This window comes from Triticum aestivum, chromosome 7D (genome assembly GCF_018294505.1).
Source record: "Triticum aestivum cultivar Chinese Spring chromosome 7D, IWGSC CS RefSeq v2.1, whole genome shotgun sequence".
Classification (NCBI taxonomy): Eukaryota; Viridiplantae; Streptophyta; class Magnoliopsida; order Poales; family Poaceae; genus Triticum; species Triticum aestivum.
Window position 1 is genome coordinate 363,029,646 of NC_057814.1, and position 17,778 is coordinate 363,047,423.

At 42.4% G+C, this 17,778-nt stretch overlaps 1 protein-coding gene across 2 annotated transcripts; it reads left to right on the top strand.

The window, feature by feature from the left end:
• Positions 1–1,079: 1,079 nt before the first annotated feature.
• Positions 1,080–3,503, top strand: LOC123165450 (60S ribosomal protein L13-1). 2 transcript variants are annotated; one of them, XM_044583094.1, is made up of 5 exons: positions 1,080–1,220; positions 1,521–1,645; positions 2,314–2,447; positions 2,837–2,995; positions 3,078–3,503. In XM_044583094.1, the coding sequence occupies exons 2-5, from the start codon at positions 1,537–1,539 to the stop codon at positions 3,300–3,302; spliced, it is 627 nt and encodes a 208-aa protein (XP_044439029.1). In that variant the 5' UTR covers positions 1,080–1,220; positions 1,521–1,536; the 3' UTR covers positions 3,303–3,503. The 2 variants fall into 2 exon arrangements, with proteins under 2 accessions (XP_044439029.1, XP_044439030.1); XM_044583095.1 differs by lacking the exon at positions 1,080–1,220 and adding an exon at positions 1,322–1,344.
• The last annotated feature ends 14,275 nt before the right edge of the window (positions 3,504–17,778 follow it).

The following is a 17,778-nucleotide window of genomic DNA, read 5'->3' on the forward strand; positions in this document are numbered from 1 at the left end:
AAATTTGTTCATCATTGATTTCAAAAAATGTTCACCAAATAAAAAATTAGTTCATCGATTACAATATTTGTCCATCAAATTCAAAATTCCTTTTTTTTTTTCCTTTTTTGTTCTTTTCTTTCCAAATTCGTGAACATTTTTTTGTATCAAATTCCAAAAATGTTCGTCAATGTGTAAAAATGCTCAACGATTCAAAAAATGTTCATAAAATTCCATTTTTGTTCATCGGATAGAACAAATGTTCCTCAAAATTCAAATTTTGTTCATCAATTCGAATTTTTTTCATCGATTTCAAAAATTGTTCACCAAATATTTTTTTTCGTCGATTTCAAAATTTGTTCATCAGATTCAAAATTTGTTCTTTTTCCTTTTTCCTTTTTTTCCAAATTCCTGAACAATTTTTTGTATCAAATTCAAAAGATGTTCGTCAATGTATAAAAATGCTCAAAGATTCAAAAAATGTTCATAAAATTCCTCTTTTGTTCATCAGATTGAAAAAATGTTCATTAAAATTCAAAATTTGTTCATCGAATAAAAAAATGTTCATCAAATCCGAAATTTGTTCATCAATTTAAAAAATTATTCACTAAATTAAAAAAAATCATCAATTTGAAAATTTGTTCATCATTTATTTTGAAATTCAAAATTTGTTCGTCGATTTCAAAATTTGTTCAATATATTCAAAATTGTTTCATCCTTTTTTTCAAAAAAATATTCCGGAATACCAATTTTGTTCATCAAGTTTAAAAATGTTCATCGTATTCAAATTTTGTTCATAAAATATAAAAAAATGATAATTATTTTTAAAAAATGCTCATATAAATATGTTCGTCAAAATAATGAAATTTTCATTAAAATTGAAAAAATGTTCATCATTTATAAATTCACTTTTGTTGACATATGGAACTTTTCTAAATTACGAATTATTTTTAAGAAAAACGAAATGTAAAATAGTAATAAAAAAGGAATTAAAAAAGCTGGGGCGTTCAGCCCCGGTTATGGGCCAGCGCGTCACGCGCCCATATAGGAGCAGCCGTGGCCCATATTCCGTAGGCTCTCTCACTGGGGTGTATCCCTCGGCCCACTTGGCGCAACAGCTCGGAGGATCGAAAGATCTCGGCCGTCCAAGCTAGGGATCGCTTATAAACACCCAACCCTAGCCTAAACCCCCGCTCCCCTCCCGCCGCATCCTCTTCGTCCTCCCGTCCGCCGCAGTGCAGGTTCGTTCCGTTCGCTCTGTCGCTCGCGTCATCTCACCTTCCCCGTCCGGTGGAAATCATCTCCTGTATCCCGGTGAATAGATCTCCCGGATTCCATGTCGCTCTGGTTCTTCGCGCGGTAGCAGTAGGTTCCTAATTTCCTCTCGTATGCGTAGTGCTAGTTTATGATCCGCCACGCGTTCATGATCTTGCTTGTTAGCACGCGCACTCATGCCGTGTTGCTCAGTAGTTTGGAGAGGTGACAACTTGTTGGGATCGTTTAGCTCGCGTGTTTACGTTGGTGTGGTGGATCGTCTGCAGGTAAGAAGGGGTCGAAATGGTGAAGCACAACAATGTTATCCCTAACGGCCACTTCAAGAAGCATTGGCAGAACTATGTCAAGACCTGGTTCAACCAGCCTGCCCGCAAGCAGAGGCGCCGCATTGGTGAGCAACCCTGCTCTTACATTGTTGCGTGTTTTATCAGTCACACACTTGTAACTGTACATGTCATGCATCACGCGATGGTAATTGCAGTGATAATTAAGTGCTTAAATTCTCGTTAGTTAATTTATTACCCCTTCTAGAGTGATAGACAGAGCTATATGTGGTTGATTTTATCCCATATTGCGTGATCACATTGGCTCTCTGTCCTTAATCACCATCATTTGTATACACATTTAACAGTGCATACTTGCTTGTAATCTAATAGAAACGAATGTTGTCCTTGAAAGTTATACCTGTGCTGAGTGTTCTGTTGAAAGCGTTCTTGCTTATTTAGGCACCTCAATTATCTCCAGACAGTATTCCTCGCCAGGTCAATCAATTGTTTCCAGCAAACCTACCTGAACTTTTGTACACAAACACAGGACAACTGTTGACATGTCTGTTCAATACCATTTCTGGATTGATTTCTTTTGAATTTTTGTGTACCTCTGATGCCATGCATGGAGTGATCTGACTCAGCATGTCTTCATATGCACACACTTGATCTTTAACCTGTGATGATATGCCTGTGATGCTGCTCAGCATCACTAGCCAGCTACCAACTTTTGGGTTTTTTTTTGCTGCTTGACTAATTTTGAATAACCATCGTACAATTTGTAATTGTTCAGCTCGTCAAAAGAAGGCTGTGAAGATCTTCCCTCGCCCAACATCTGGTCCTCTTCGTCCCATCGTGCAATGCCAGACTCGGAAGTACAACATGAAGGCAAGGGCTGGGAGAGGCTTTACCCTTGAGGAGCTGAAGGTGACTTGTTTCTTCTATACTTTGAAAATCCTTTAAATCATGTCTCTTTCTCTGGTTTGCCTTTTTTTTATTAAATGTGGGAGAAAATTAATATACCCCTTGTTCAGTATGTGTGGTTTCGTTTCCGCATCAGTTGCTGTCATGCATGTTTCTGGTAAATTGTTCTCATATTCGGCATTTGTTTTTTGTTATTAGTAAGTACTCATATTAGCAATAGTTTATTGTTCTTCCCTTCCTATAAGTGATGAACTGATGTTTGGCATGCAGACTCATATGCTAGCTTGCCATGCCTTTAGTGTATCCTCCTTGCAATCCGATTATTCTATCCAGATGCTGCTGTCATTTCTCATGTATTATGTGCTAATGTTCATTTATGCTGTAACTTGCAGTCAGCGGGCATCCCGAAGAAGCTAGCTCCTACCATTGGCATTTCTGTGGACCACCGCCGTAAAAACCGGTCACTTGAGGGTATGCAGTCTAACATTCAGAGACTCAAGACTTACAAGGCCAAGCTGGTTATCTTCCCAAGGCGTGCTCGCAAGGTTAAGGTATGACTGGAGTTTATTGTTTGTGTACACCATTTTATATTGTTATGTATTCTTCTGTTCATGACCATTATGCTCGTCTTAGGCTGGTGATTCTACCCCTGAGGAACTTGCCACAGCCACCCAGGTCCAGGGTGACTACATGCCTATTACTCGTGGTGAGAAGCGCTCGGTTGAGCTCATGAAGGTCACCGAAGAGATGAAGGCGTTCAAGGCCTACGGCAAGCTACGTGTCGAGAGGATGAACCAGCGCCAGCTTGGCGCCCGCACGAAGAAAGCCGCCGAGGCAGAGAAGGAAGAAAAGAAGTGATAAGATATGTTGTTTCATTCTGCAGCTAGTGAATGTTATCATCGGGAACTTCTTCTAAATTTTGTTTTGGGGCTGGAAATAGAGACCAGCCGATGGCTTTGATACCTGGTACTTGTTTGCATGATATGCTGTTCAGTGTTACCCTTGTTGGCATAATTCGTGGAGGTCAACCAGTATTATTCTCTGATTTATACCCAAAAATGCACTGGTCAAACTATGACTGTTGTTTTCCCTAAATTTTTGGTGGAAGTACTGACGGTTTGAATTAAGAGCAAGTTGCCCTTTTGACCCTGGCATGGAGTATCTCAGCTCAAAACTCTCGTGGACAGTAAAATAATAAAAAACTAGTAAAGTAATCCAAAATTTCTGATTTTCTTGACAAAACTATTCTGAATTATCTTCTTGTGTCCAAATTTTTGTGATGAATCAACATTCCAAAACTAGTCTTTTTGGAGTATCGGTTTTGTTATTTTAGCCTAGATCTCCATGAATGTGATTTCATCATGACAATTTGCATGCTTAACTACCAGTGTTTGTCGTAAAAGAAAAAAAAAACTGTTCTTTTTTTGGTCAAAATTTACTCTTACTTAGAGGCATTAGATAGTGTGTTTGGACCATATATGTCTTTTTTTAAGGACGCCGATAAGTGTGTGAGCGTTAGGGGGTCTGCCCACACATTTGTGTGGTGTATAAAGGAACAGCCCATACACCTACGTGTGGGCAAAACAAGTAATGTCCACACACCTTTTTTCCCCTCCCGACCCCTCTCACACGCGTGCGTGTGGGTGAAATAGATAACGCCCATGTAGCACTATAAAAAGGCATGGCAAAAAAACATGTTCGGGTAAAAAAGAGAGTTGCCATGTGCTCATAAGCACGCTAGGGCAGTTGCCATGTAAAGAGAAAGAGTTGCCATCTGCTTACGTGCACGCTAGGGCAGTTGCCACGTACCATGCAAAAACACATGGCAACTCGGGTAAAAGAGAGTTGCCATCTGCTTACAAGCAAAACTAGGGCAGTTGCCATGTACCCTGCAGAAACACATGACAACCGCCAACTTTGGTGTGGACGAGGAGACGGGCGTGTGGGCGAAGTGATAAACGCCCAAACACCAGCCCCCTCTGCGTGCGTGAAAACTGGTGTGTGGGCGAATTGCTAAACACCCACACACCAGCCCCCCGTGTGGTGAAAAAGGGCGTGTGGGCGACCGGATGAATGCCCACATACCAGCTTAGTCCTACGTGGCACACAAAAACTACTATAACGTGCCAAGATTCGTACAGAATTGGTTGGACGAGAATCCATGTGTGTGGGCGAGTTGCCAGACGCCCATACGTGTGGGCGTTAGTGTTTTTGTTTTTTAAAGGCCAACGCTAGGCGCCGATCGACCGGCCCAATTTCTACAGGTCGCCACGCGTACGTTGGATTAAGCGGCTTTGCGTCGTCAGATTTTCTCCGCATGTCTTGCTTGTTTCCTCCGCATCTATCTGGTCTGAACCTTCGATGTAAACGCACGCATATAAACGGTACCCCGTGCAGCTCGCCGGCACTGGCCGGCCACCAGTGTCCTTCCACGACCACCCAAGCCATGCGCCTACATGCAAAGCTAACTTGCTAGCAGGCAAGCAGCTTAATTGATCTACAGTAGTCAACTTGTAAGCGGACAGACAAGCATCTTAATTGATCTACAAGCAGACGTACGTGCACACGCTGAACTTGATGACCTGAGCTAGCTTAAACTTAGTCGACTTCGATAGAAATTCCCATAGAGTTGCCACCGGCGAGCTCTCGTAAACAGACCTAGACTAGCTGCATCAAAATCGCCAATTCCAGCAAATCGATTCTCTGGTTGAAAATTTTCTTCTCACCCGTTCCAGCAAAAAAAGAAAATATGCAGCTTCTTCATCTGGGCCACGCCCTGGTCGCCGGTCGCAAGCTTTTTCTGTCGCCGGCCGGTTGCTGGTTGAAGCTTTTTCTGTTGGAAATATGCCCTAGAGGCAATAATAAAATGGTTATTATTATATTTCCTTGTTCATGATAATTGTCTATTGTTCATGCTATAATTGTGTTATCCCGAAATCGTAATACATGTGTGAATACATAGACCACAACATGTCCCTAGTGAGCCTCTAGTTGACTAGCTCGTTGATCAACAGATAGTCATGGTTTCCTGACTATGGACATTGGATGTCATTGATAACGGGATCACATCATTAGAAGAATGATGTGATGGACAAGACCCAATCCTAAGCATAGCACAAGATCGTGTAGTTCGTTTGCTAGAGCTTTTTCAAATGTCAAGTATCATTTCATTTCCTTAGACCATGAGATTGTGCAACTCCCGGATACCATAGGAGTGCTTTGGGTGTGCCAAACATCACAACGTAACTGAGTGGCTATAAAGGTGCACTACGGGTATCTCCGAAAGTGTCTGTTGGGTTGGCACGAATCGAGACTGGGATTTGTCACTCCGTATGACGGAGAGGTATCTCTAGGCCCACTCGGTAATGCATCATCATAATGAGCTCAATGTGACCAAGTGTTTGGTCACGGGATCATGCATTACGGTACGAGTAAAGTGACTTGCCGGTAACGAGATTGAACAAGGTATTGGGATACCGACGATCGAATCTCGGGCAAGTAACGTACCGATTGACAAAGGGAATTGTATACGGGATTGATTGAATCCTCGACATCGTGGTTCATCCGATGAGATCATCGTGGAACATGTGAGAGCCAACATGGGTATCCAGATCCGCTGTTGGTTATTGACCGGAGAGTCGTCTCGGTCATGTCTGCATGTCTCCCGAACCCGTAGGGTCTACACACTTAAGGTTCGGTGACGCTAGAGTTGTAAAGATATTAGTATGCGGTTAACCGAAAGTTGTTCGGAGTCCCGGATGAGATCCCGGACGTCACGAGGAGTTCCGGAATGGTCCGGAGGTAAAGATTTATATATGGGAAGTCCTATTTTGGCCACCGGAAAATGTTCGGGATTTTTCGGTATTGTACCGGGAAGGTTCTAGAAGGTTCTGAAGTGGGGCCCACCTGCATAGGGGACCCACATGAACGTGGGTAGTGAGGGCAAGGCCCACACCCCTGGTCAAGGCGCACCAAGATCCCACCTTAGAAGGAATAAGATCATATCCCGAAGGGATAAGATCAAGATCCCTAAAAAAAGGGGGATAACAATCGGTGGGGAAGGGAAATGATGGGATTTCTTTCCCCCACCTTTGCCAACGCCCCAATGGACTTGGAGGGCAAGAAACCAGCCCCCTCCACCCCTATATATAGTGGGGAGGCGCATGGGAGCAGCACCCCAAGCCCTGGCGCCTCCCTCCCTCCCATGACACCTCTTCCTCCCCGCTTGCGCTTGGCGAAGCCCTGCCGGGATCCCGCTACTTCCACCACCACGCCGTCGTGCTGCTGGATCTCCATCAACTTCTCCTCCCCCCTTTCTGGATCAAGGAGGAGACGTCCCCGCTCCGTACATGTGTTGAACGCGGAGGTGCCATCCGTTCGGCGCTAGGATCATCGGTGATTTGGATCACGACGAGTACGACTCCATCAACCCCGTTCTCTTGAACGCTTCCGCGCGCGATCTACAAGGGTATGTAGATGCACTCCCCTCTCTCGTTGGTAAATGACTCCATAGATTGATCTTGGTGATACGTAGAAAATTTTAATTTCTGCAACGATCTCCAACATTTTCCATATAAGGTTGAAGCTTTCTCTGTAAATAGTTGCAACCTTTCTCTGGTTGTGGTTGCACACTGTCTGGCTGGACCTTTCTCTCTCGTTGGTTGAAGCTTTCTCTGTCAATAGTTGCAACCTTTCTTTGGTTGTGGTTGCATAGTGTCTGGTTGGATCTTTCTCTCTTGCTGGTTGAAGCTTTTTCTATCTACAGCCGAAGCCTTTTCATAAACGGTTGCAACTTTTTTCGTTTGAGCAACACCTGGTTAAAGCTTTCTCTATCGTCTCGTTGAAGCTTTTTTCATCTAAGGTTGGAGCATTTTCTGTCAACGGTTGTAACTTTTCGTGATTGGCAGTGCCGGTTGAAGATTTCTCAAAAGTCGGTTGAAGCTTTTCCATCTAGGGTGATGAGGACATGACTACCTTGGATACGACCAAAAATATTGCATACATGCATATTTGTCAGGTGATTTCTAGTGCAAACTATTCAATAATCTATTTATGTTATCCAGAACAAAAATACTTCACACACTTTTGTGTTTTGTCTAATTGCAGGTGTATGGGACATTTGTAGAGTCTATATATGAAGATAAGGGAAAAGGAGAAGTTTAGGTTCTGTTCAAAAAGTCCTCTCATGTCACTTTTGGGCCAAGAGAAGATAGAGTTCAAGTCTCTCACGTTCTGGATTCAGATTCGGACTACATAGACATACCTGACTCAAAACACCAATAACTTTTTCATACGAACTCCAAATTGGGTGATTCTTTTTTTGTTGGAAAATAGATTTCGTGCTCTTTCCAACCCAATTGGATTCACCTTCAAATTCTTCCATAGCATTGAGATATCGATGAAACAATCTAACACTGCAGCAGACTCCAAGTCAAACAACAAGTCCAAAGGTGTTGCATCACCTCCACTTGGGCCCATGAGCCTTGTACGACCCAGGGTTGGTTTTAGGCTGCCTTGGGACGTTCTCCCACCTCCTTGGCCGCCACCCCTTGCTCCTATATAACTAGATCCATCTAGTAGCTTTTTTCCTTGGGATTTGTTTAGTTAAAAGTTAGCCATTGCAACTTCGTGTACTTCGTTTGTGTCCAAGGACCAGACCAAGACCACTTTCGGATCCCCACCTTTATCAATCCTTCATCTATATTCGCAATATTCAGATTGCATTGTCATATTCTTGCTTGTTCTTTGATTGCATGCAGGAATAAACCCTCATGGTCAGGCTGATCATGCTTCCAGCATCGTCAGTAACCTCAGGAGATTGGTTTAGCGATTGCTAAGGCGCAACGTCGTGCACGTTTGTAGTCAGATCGTCAAAGTCGACTCCACCAAATCGTTAGTTATCATCTCATCGAAAGATCGGGACACCCCCGCCTCTATGAAGTGGTATCAGTTTTCAGGTTGCTCGGTGAGAATTCCCAGTTTTTCCTAGATTAGATTTATTTTCTTACCTATTGTCCAAGAAAAAGCCACAAAAAAGTTAGATCTATTCATCCTTTGTCCAAGCCAGTCTAAGCCTTTGCAATTTTTCATTTCATTGCTTGCATAGTTGAATTATCGGTTGCATTGTCGTGTCGAGTTGCTGGTCTTAGTGTCTAGTTCGTTTATAGTTTCGAGTTCTGTTCACATTAGTCACGCCGCTGCTGCATCGTTATCCCTTCCGCTGTCCACCACTCATCCATCAATTTCCACGGCGTGCTACCCACCGTTCATTGTCATAATCATAGTTGAGATCGTTCACATCTTCGCTTGATCCAATCTGCATCTTATCTAGTTTGTTTTGGAAAGAGGGAGAGAGAAAAAAAAGACAGAGAAAAAAAGTAAAAAAAAGTTAGAGAAAAAAAGAGAAAGAAAAAGAAAAAACAAGTGAGAGAAAAAAAGAGAAAAAAAACAAAATCCGGATCTATCTAGACTCAGTCTCGTACCTGAATTCGGATTGGAATCTATTTTGCGCACTGTCCAGTAAAACAGGCATATCTTACTATACGAAGTCTGTTTTGTCTCCGTGAGTACTCAAATTAAAGCTAGCAACGAGCCGCATCTAAATAGTCGCAAATGCTAGTTCAATATTTGACACCTAAAAATCGGCTCCTAAATAGGTCTTTTTGCCCTCCGAAGTTCACGAACATAACTTGTTCCAGTTTTTCAGGCCAGTTTTAGAATTTTCTGACTCCTCATATCAACTCGGAATTGAGTGATTCTTTTTGCGTTTGAGAGCTTGAGTCAGTGCCATTCTTGAGAAAAATTGTCAAAAATTTGGCACAAACCTTTCTAGAGGAAAGTTGGAGAGAAAGTTGTTGGTATATCCCGCTTGGCAGTTGTTTCACATCATTACCTTTACTGCTATTGTGATCTTCACTTTTATCTTGCTGTCCAGAGCTACTTTATATCCTTTATTGATGCTAGTTGTGCTACGCCTTGACCTCATTAGTGTTCTAGGCTCGCGTCTCTAGTACGGTCTAGCCTAGGACCAGCACAGTGTCGTTGAGCATTTATTCAACATTGCATCTCTGAATTGATTATTGCTAATCTTTTGCTACCATATATTTAAGTCTTCCAAGCTCCACATATTTCTACACCGCGTATATGTACGTTCCCCTGGCAATCGCTTTACTCAATCTTCGGAGTTATTTGACACCGCTGGTTGCCTGTCACCACCTGCTGCTTGGTAAGAACTAGTAAGATATTGATACTTGCTTTATTGTGAGCACTTTACCACCACATCCTAGTAGTTCATAGGAACATTACTCTTGAATTTTGTTTCTTTTTTCTACTAATCATGACAGGTTCCGAAGATAGAAGTTCTTGGACCACAGATACATCTTCATCATCATGAGAGGTGGGACAACACACACAAGCACGTGGTCAGGTTATCTCTTTACCATCATTTGAGGGTAGATTTAATCCTGCTATTTATCTAGCTTGGGAGTGATACGTCCATTTTGCATCATGCTTTTATATTGATATTTATTGCATTATGGGCTGTTATTACACATTATGTCACAATACTTATGCCTATTCTCTCTTATTTTACAAGGTTTACATGAAGAGGGAGAATGCCGGCAGCTGGAATTCTGGGCTAGAAAAGGAGCAAATATTAGAGACCTATTCTGCACAGCTCCAAAAGTCCTGAAACTTCACAGAAGTCATTTTTGGAATTAATAAAAAATACTAATCGAAGAAAGTACCAGAGGGGGCCCACACCCTGGCCACGAGGGTGGGGGGCGCGCCCCCCTACCTCATGGGCCCCCTGGCAGGCCTCCGGTGCCCATCTTCTGCTATATGAGGTCTTTTACCTTGGAAAAAAATCATAAGCAAGCTTTCGGGAAGAAACTCCGCAGCCACGAGGCGGAACCTTGGCGGAACCAATCTAGGGCTCCGACAGAGCCGTTCTGCCGGGGAAACTTCCCTCCGGGAGGGGGAAATCATCTCCATCGTCATCACCAACGATCCTCTCATCGGGAGGGGGTCAATCTCCATCAACATCTTCACCAGCACCATCTCCTCTAAAACCCTAGTTCATCTCTTGTATCCAATCTTTGTCCCAAAGCCTCAGATTGGTACCTGTGGGTTGCTAGTAGTGTTGATTACTCCTTGTAGTTGATGCTAGTTGGTTTATTTGGTGGAAGATCATATGTTCATATCCTTTATGCATATTAATACCCCTCTGATTATGAACATAAATATGATTTGTGAGTAGTTACGTTTGTTCCTGAGGACATGGGAGAAGTCTTGCTATAAGTAGTCGTGTTAATTTGGTATTCATTCGATATTTTGATGAGATGTATGTTGTCTTTCCTCTAGTGGTGTTATGTGAACGTCGACTACATGACACTTCACCATTGTGTGGGCCTAGAGGAAGGCATTGGGAAGTAATAAGTAGATGATGGGTTGCTAGAGTGACAGAAGCTTAAACCCTAGTTTATGCGTTGCTTCGTAAGGGGTTGATTTGGATCCATATGTCTCATGCTGTGGTTAGGTTTACCTTAATACTTCTTTTGTAGTTGCGGATGCTTGCAATAGGAGTTAATCATAAGTGGGATGCTTGTCCAAGTAAGGACAACACCCAAGCACCGGTCCACCCACATACCAAATTATCAAAGTAACGAACGCGAATCATATGAACGTGATGAAAACTAGCTTGACGATAATTCCCATGTGTCCTCGGGAGCGCTTTTCTCTAGATAAGAGTTTGTCCAGGCTTGTCCTTTGCTACAAAAAGGATTGGGCCATCTTGCTGCACCTTATTTACTTCTATTACTTGTTACCCGTTACAAATTACCTTATCACAAAACTATCTGTTACCGATAATTTCAGTGCTTGCAGAGAATACCTTACTGAAAACTGCTTATCATTTCCTTTTGCTCCTCGTTGGGTTCGACACTCTTACTTATCGAAAGGACTACGATAGATCCCCTATACTTGTGGGTCATCAGGGAGCTTGAAGTAGAACAAGTTTTTAGTCACCATAATTTTTCTGAACTTGAGAGAGTACGAGCTGCCACTGGAGCATTTACTGTTTTTCTTTTGTATGGTGGAGTGTACATTGTAAGAAAAATATTGATAACCAACCCACAACTTGGAAAGATTTGAAAGTTGTAATGAGACAACAATTTTTTCCTCCTTACTATCGTCGTGAATTTCTTCGCAAATTGGAACAATTAAAACAAGGCAGTAACACTGTTCATGCTTACTACCAAGAGTTCAAATCTTATATGCATAATTGTGACATAAAAGAATCTGAGGATGATACAATGAATAGATTTTTTGGTGGTTTGAACCATGATATTCAGGCAAGATTTCAGTATATTCCTCGTTGCATTACTGGTATGTATGTTTGTGCTTGTACCTTTGAGAGACAGTTACAGGATGATGCATTGGGTGACTACAACAACTACTATTCTAATTCGTGCTCACTACCATCGGTTGATTCCTCCACCGTTGCACCTACTAGAGTAGCCACACCTCAGATTGTGAGTGCGACATCATCTCAAGTGTATGGTACATTGTCATTGTCCATACCTACATCAACTACGTATTTGTGACAAGGTAACAGTAAAGGTATTGATGATATAACTTCACATGAGAATGATGCATGCCTAATTAACTTAAATACATCATGTGTTGAGTTACATGTTGATTTGAGCACGCCACCTATTTTAGAGAATCATGATACTGTCATGAATGCATCATGTGATCAAACAACTAAAATACCAACAATTGTGAGTGCGCCCATTGAATTAACTGTTGATGTCAAAGAACCATGTGAATCAGGAAATAAATCAGATTTGGATCAAATACATTTTAAAATAATTGTGCCAATGTTTAATCATTTTGATACGACCTCTAATCTTGGTGATCATTCTCTGTCAAATGACTTATTGCATGTTTTCTTATTTAAGCATGTTGTAGCATGTAAATTTGATGCACGTAAGGTTTATTCACCAATGTTGCGATGGTTTAATGATGAATATTGTCAATCTTTTGATATGAATAAGAGCTTCACTTATATGTGCAAACTGAGTTGCAATATTTTCATGCCTTCTACTTATGATAATATTTTGGCTTTATATTTTATGATCTATGAAAGTTACTCATGTATACATGTGTCATATGTGCAAAAATTAAGGGAAGTAAAAATGGATGACATATACATATACAACATGTACACCTTGTCCCTTTTGTTAGCCATATTTCAGATTAAGCAACGCCGAGGACGGCTTTGTTTTCAAGAAGGGGAGGATGATGAGGACATGATTACCTTGGATACGACCAAAAATATTGCATACATGCATATTTGTCAGGTGATTTCTAGTGCAAACTATTCAATAATCTATTTATGTTATCCAGAACAAAAATACTTCACACACTTTTGTGTTTCGTCTAATTGCAGGTGTATGGGACATTTGTACAATCCACATATGAAGATAAGGGAAAAAGAGAAGTTTAGGTTCTGTTCAAAAAGTCCTCCCACGTCACTTTTGGGCCAAGAGAAGATAGAGTCCAAGTCTCTCACGTTCTGGATTCAGATTCGGACTGCACATACATAACTGACTCAAAACGCCAACAACTTTTTCATACGTACTCCAAATTGGGTGATTCTTTTTTTTGGAAAGTAGATTTCGTGCTCTTTCCAACCCAATTGGATTCACCTTCAAATTCGTCCGGAGCATTGAGATATCGACGAAACAATCTGACGCTACAACAGACTCCGAGTCAAACAACAAGTCCAAAGGTGTTGCATCACCTCCACTTGGGCCCATGAGCTTTGTATGACCCAGGGTTGGTTTTAGGCTGCCTTGGGACGTTCTCCCACCTCCTTGGCCGCCACCCCTTGCTCCTATATAACTAGATCCATCTAGTAGCTTTTTCCTTGGGATTTGTTTAGTTAAAAGTTAGCCATTGCAACTTCGTGTACTTCATTTGTGTCGAACAACCAGACCAAGAACGCTTTCGGATCCCCACGTTTATCAATCCTTCATCTATATTCGCAATATTTAGATTGCATTGTCATATTCTTGTTTGTTCTTTGATTGTGTGCAGGAATAGACCCTCATGGTCAGGCTGATCATGCTTCCAGCATCGTCAGTAACCTCAGGAGATTGGTTTAGCGATTGCTAAGGCGCAACGTCGTGCATGTTTGTAGTCAGATCGTCAAAGTCGACTCGACCAAATCGATAGTTATCATCTCATCGAAAGATCGGGACACCCCCGCTTCTATTGATGAGGATATCAATACCATTGTTACACCCACAACCCCTACTGCTACATATACTGGACCAATTACTAGAGCTCGCGCACGCCAATTAAATTTTCAGGTACTTTCGTTTCTTGGTAATGATTCTAATGTTCATGAGAATATGATGCTGCCTAAATTGGATACATTTGTTTTGCTTACAAATGAAGGGCCTGACATGGATAAGAGGGATGGACACTGGAGCAAGACCAAGCATGGAGAGGATGGCATGCGCAAGGGGAACAAGAACGGAGTTACAAGTGATGATTTTAGGACTTTGAAGCCACCATAAGGAGTGCATGAAGCCTTGGACGAAATATACAAGATGCCACATCATAAATTTCGTCCAGAGGCTATTCTAGGTGCTGCGTCACCTTATTATTGGGCCAGGCCCATGTAATTTCGAAATAGATAAGTATAGGCTATTTTTAGAGTCCGTATGTGTGAGGAAACAAGAGATAGGGTTGGTTTCGGACCCCTTCCCCAAGGGCCACGAAATTCCCCCCTCTTCCTCCATATACACAGCCCTTAGGGAACCGTTTAGACTTTGGGTTTTGTTTAGATTAAAAGTTGGCCATAGCTGCAACTTCGCATACTTCGTTTGTGTTCAACGACCAGACAAAGGCGTCACAAAACCCCACCTTCATTAATAAAGCTTTCCTCTTATATTTGTAATATTCAGATTGCAATCTTTGTTTCTTGCTTGTTCTTCGTTTGCTCACAGGAAATAGACCCTCGTGGTTAGGTTGATCGTGCTCCGGCGTGGTCAATAATCTCTCGGAGTTGGTTTAGCGATTGATAAGGCGTGACGTCCTCGCACGTTCGTAGTCGGATCGTCAAAGTAGACTTCCACCAAAGCGATATCCATCTTCTCATCGAAAGACGGGACACCTTTGCCTCTATCAAGTGGTATCAGATTTCCAGGTTGCTCGGTGAGATTTTACAGTTTTTCGTAATTTAGATCGAGTCTGTTCTTCATACCTACAGTCCATGAAAAATCCAAAAAAAAATTAGGGTTAGTTCATCATATCCGAACCAGTCTGAGCCCTTGCATAGTCTTTTCAGTATTTTTCTTTGTTGAATTTGCGGTTGCATCGTCGTGTCAAGTTGCTGGTCTTAGCGTCTAGTTTCCTTAGAGTTTCAAGTTCTATTCACAAGTTGTCACGCCGCCGCCGCACCATCGTCATCGTTCCTGCCATATACCACCACCACCAAAATATTCCTTACCGCTGCCATATACATCTGCCTGTCCACCACCAATCCGAGTCCACATATACATCTGCCTGTCCACCACCAATCCGAGTCCACATATACATATGCCTGTCCACCACCAATCCGAGTTCTTTTCATATTAGGTTTGTTTTCGCAATCCATCTATTTTCCGTTTCGTGTTTCCTTGCCTGAGTAGGTTTCGAAAAAAAATTGCGGCCAATTTTTTTTTGCGGCCAGAGTAGGTCTGGAGACCCCCGGGCAGTTTTTAGGCCAAAATTTCGGCGACCAAAATATTTTTTCCCTGTCCTATTTTTAGGCTTTTCTGAGTCTTTTGAGCCACGTGCCATCATAGCGATCTTTTGTCGCACTTTTTCGTCGTCGCTGCCCTGATTTCCGAAAAAAGTAAAAAAAAATCATGCCCATCCTGTCATTTTGACCCGGGAAGAGTTTTGAGACACTCGCCATTATAGTGATTTTTCGCAAAAAAGAGGAGCGCAAAAAAAGAGGAGCACAAAAAAAAGAGCGAAAACGAAAAATTCCAGAGTGTGTTTTCCCCTTGTTTACGTGCAGCGCCGTGATTTTGTTAGTGTTCTAGGCTCGCGTCTCTAGCACGGTCTAGCCGAGGACCAGCACAGTACCGTCGTTGAGCGTTTATTCAACTTTGCATCTCTGAATTGATTATTGCTGACCCTTTTTGCTACCATATTATAAGTCTTCCCAGCTCCACATACATCTACGACATGCGTTTGACTCTCCCTGGTAATCGGTCTCTCCAAGCTTTGAGAGTTTTGACTACAACGGTTGCCGTTCACCACCTGCTGCTGGGTAAGAACTGGTAAGAATTTGAGATTTGCTTGACGGATTTGTGACACCCCACCGCCGCCATTTTCTAGTAGTCTGTAGGATCATATTCTTGTGTGTTTCTATTGCTGCTAACCATGGCAGGATCACAAGCCGACGAGACTGACTGGGAGAACATGACGAACAAAGAGTTACATGATAAGTTTCAGCAAATGATGAGTGGACAAGTGGAAGATGTGCTAAACAGATTTGAAGAGGCCATGGAGAAGATAGATGGCATCGAGAAGGCGTTCGAAACAAAGCTCGATAACAAGTTTAATGAATTGCTTGCGCGTCTTCCAGAACCACCGGCCGCCGCACCTACCGCACCTCTGCAACAACAACAACGACTACCTCCACGTCGCGAAACAGCCCTCCGTCGAGCGAGCCGTGTCCCTCTTGAGCCTGGCCAAACTGTTGGTGCTGCTGTTGATACTTCTGTGGCTCCTGCTGCTGATGAGGAGGAGGATGATTATGCGGGAGATTACGAGGATGAGGATGATCAAAATCAGAACTACGTGCAACCACCAGCACCAGGTCGTCCACATGCAAATAATCGCAATGGTAGGGCTGCATTACCAGCTCAGGTACGCGATCATGACTATCTTCCTAAACTGAAATTGAATATTCCACCATTTGAGGGTAGATATGTCCCTGATATATATCTTACTTGAGAGTTAGAAACTGAACAACATTTTACATGTTTACAATATCCCGAGGAGAGACGTGTTGCTGCTGCTGTTTGTGCTTTCACTAGTTTTGCATGTGTATGGTGGTCTGAACATTGTAGATTACATCCTATTCCAGCTACATGGGCTGCTTTGAAAACTGCTACGCGTACTCGTTGGGTTCCACCATATTATCAACGTGAATTACTTCAAAAATTACAGCGTTTAAGACAGGGGAAAAATTCCGTCGAGGAATATTATCAGGAATTACAAACTGGCATGATTAGATGTGGTATTGTTGAGGATAATGAAGCTATACTTGCACGTTTTATGGGTGGATTAAATAGAGAGATTCAGACCATTCTAGAGTATAAGGAGTATAATAATATCACTCGTTTATTCCATCTTGCTTGTAAAGCTGAACGTGAAGTGCAGGATCGACAGGCATTGTCAAGAACTAACTTTTCTGCAGGTCGACCTTCCTCATGGACACCGTGTGCATCCACACATTCTACTGCATCGGCACCTCCATCAGCTGCCACCTCCAGTCGTGATACAAGAAAGCAGGCCCAACCACCACTATCTACCAAGAGCACACCTGTCGGGCCTGTATAGAGCTCTTCTTCTTCCATGGCATCAACAGGGCACACAAGTGATATTATTTGTCGTCATTGTAAGGGAAGAGGTCATTATGCGAGAGAATGCAAATCTCAGCGTGTGATGATTGCTACTGAGGATGGTGGTTATGAGTCCGCTAGTGACTACGATGAGGAGACTTTGGCTCTTATTACACGTGAAGAACACGGTGGAGATGATTCTGATCATGAGATGCAATACATGGCTCCTGAAGACGCTGACAGGTATGAATGTTTAGTTGCTCAACGTGTTTTGAGTGTGCAGGTCACACAAGCTGAGCAAAATCAGAGGCATAATTTGTTCCATACAAAGGGAGTTGTGAAGGAACGTTCTGTTCGTGTCATCATAGATGGAGGGAGCTGCAACAACTTGGCTAGCATGGAGATGGTGGAGAAGCTATCTCTCACCACAAGACCACATCCACATCCTTACTACATCCAATGGTTCAACAACAGCGGCAAGGTTAAGGTAACACGTACTGTCGTGTGCATTTTAGTATCTCTACATATGCTGATTATGTTGATTGTGATGTGCTACCTATGCAAGCATGTTCCTTATTACTTGGTAGACCATGGCAATTTGATAAAGATTCTGTACACCATGGTAGAAACAATCAGTATACTCTTGTTCATAAGGATAAAAATATTACTTTGCTTCCTATGACTCCTGGTTCCATTTTGAAAGA

Excerpts from the sequence above, each read along its gene's own strand:
- LOC123165450 (XM_044583094.1), top strand. The coding sequence starts at position 1,537 with ATGGTGAAGCACAACAATGTTATCCCTAACGGCCACTTCAAGAAGCAT. Across the intron at positions 1,646-2,313 it reads CAAGCAGAGGCGCCGCATTG|CTCGTCAAAAGAAGGCTGTG; the intron begins GTGAGCAACCCT and ends GTAATTGTTCAG. Across the intron at positions 2,448-2,836 it reads TTACCCTTGAGGAGCTGAAG|TCAGCGGGCATCCCGAAGAA; the intron begins GTGACTTGTTTC and ends TGTAACTTGCAG.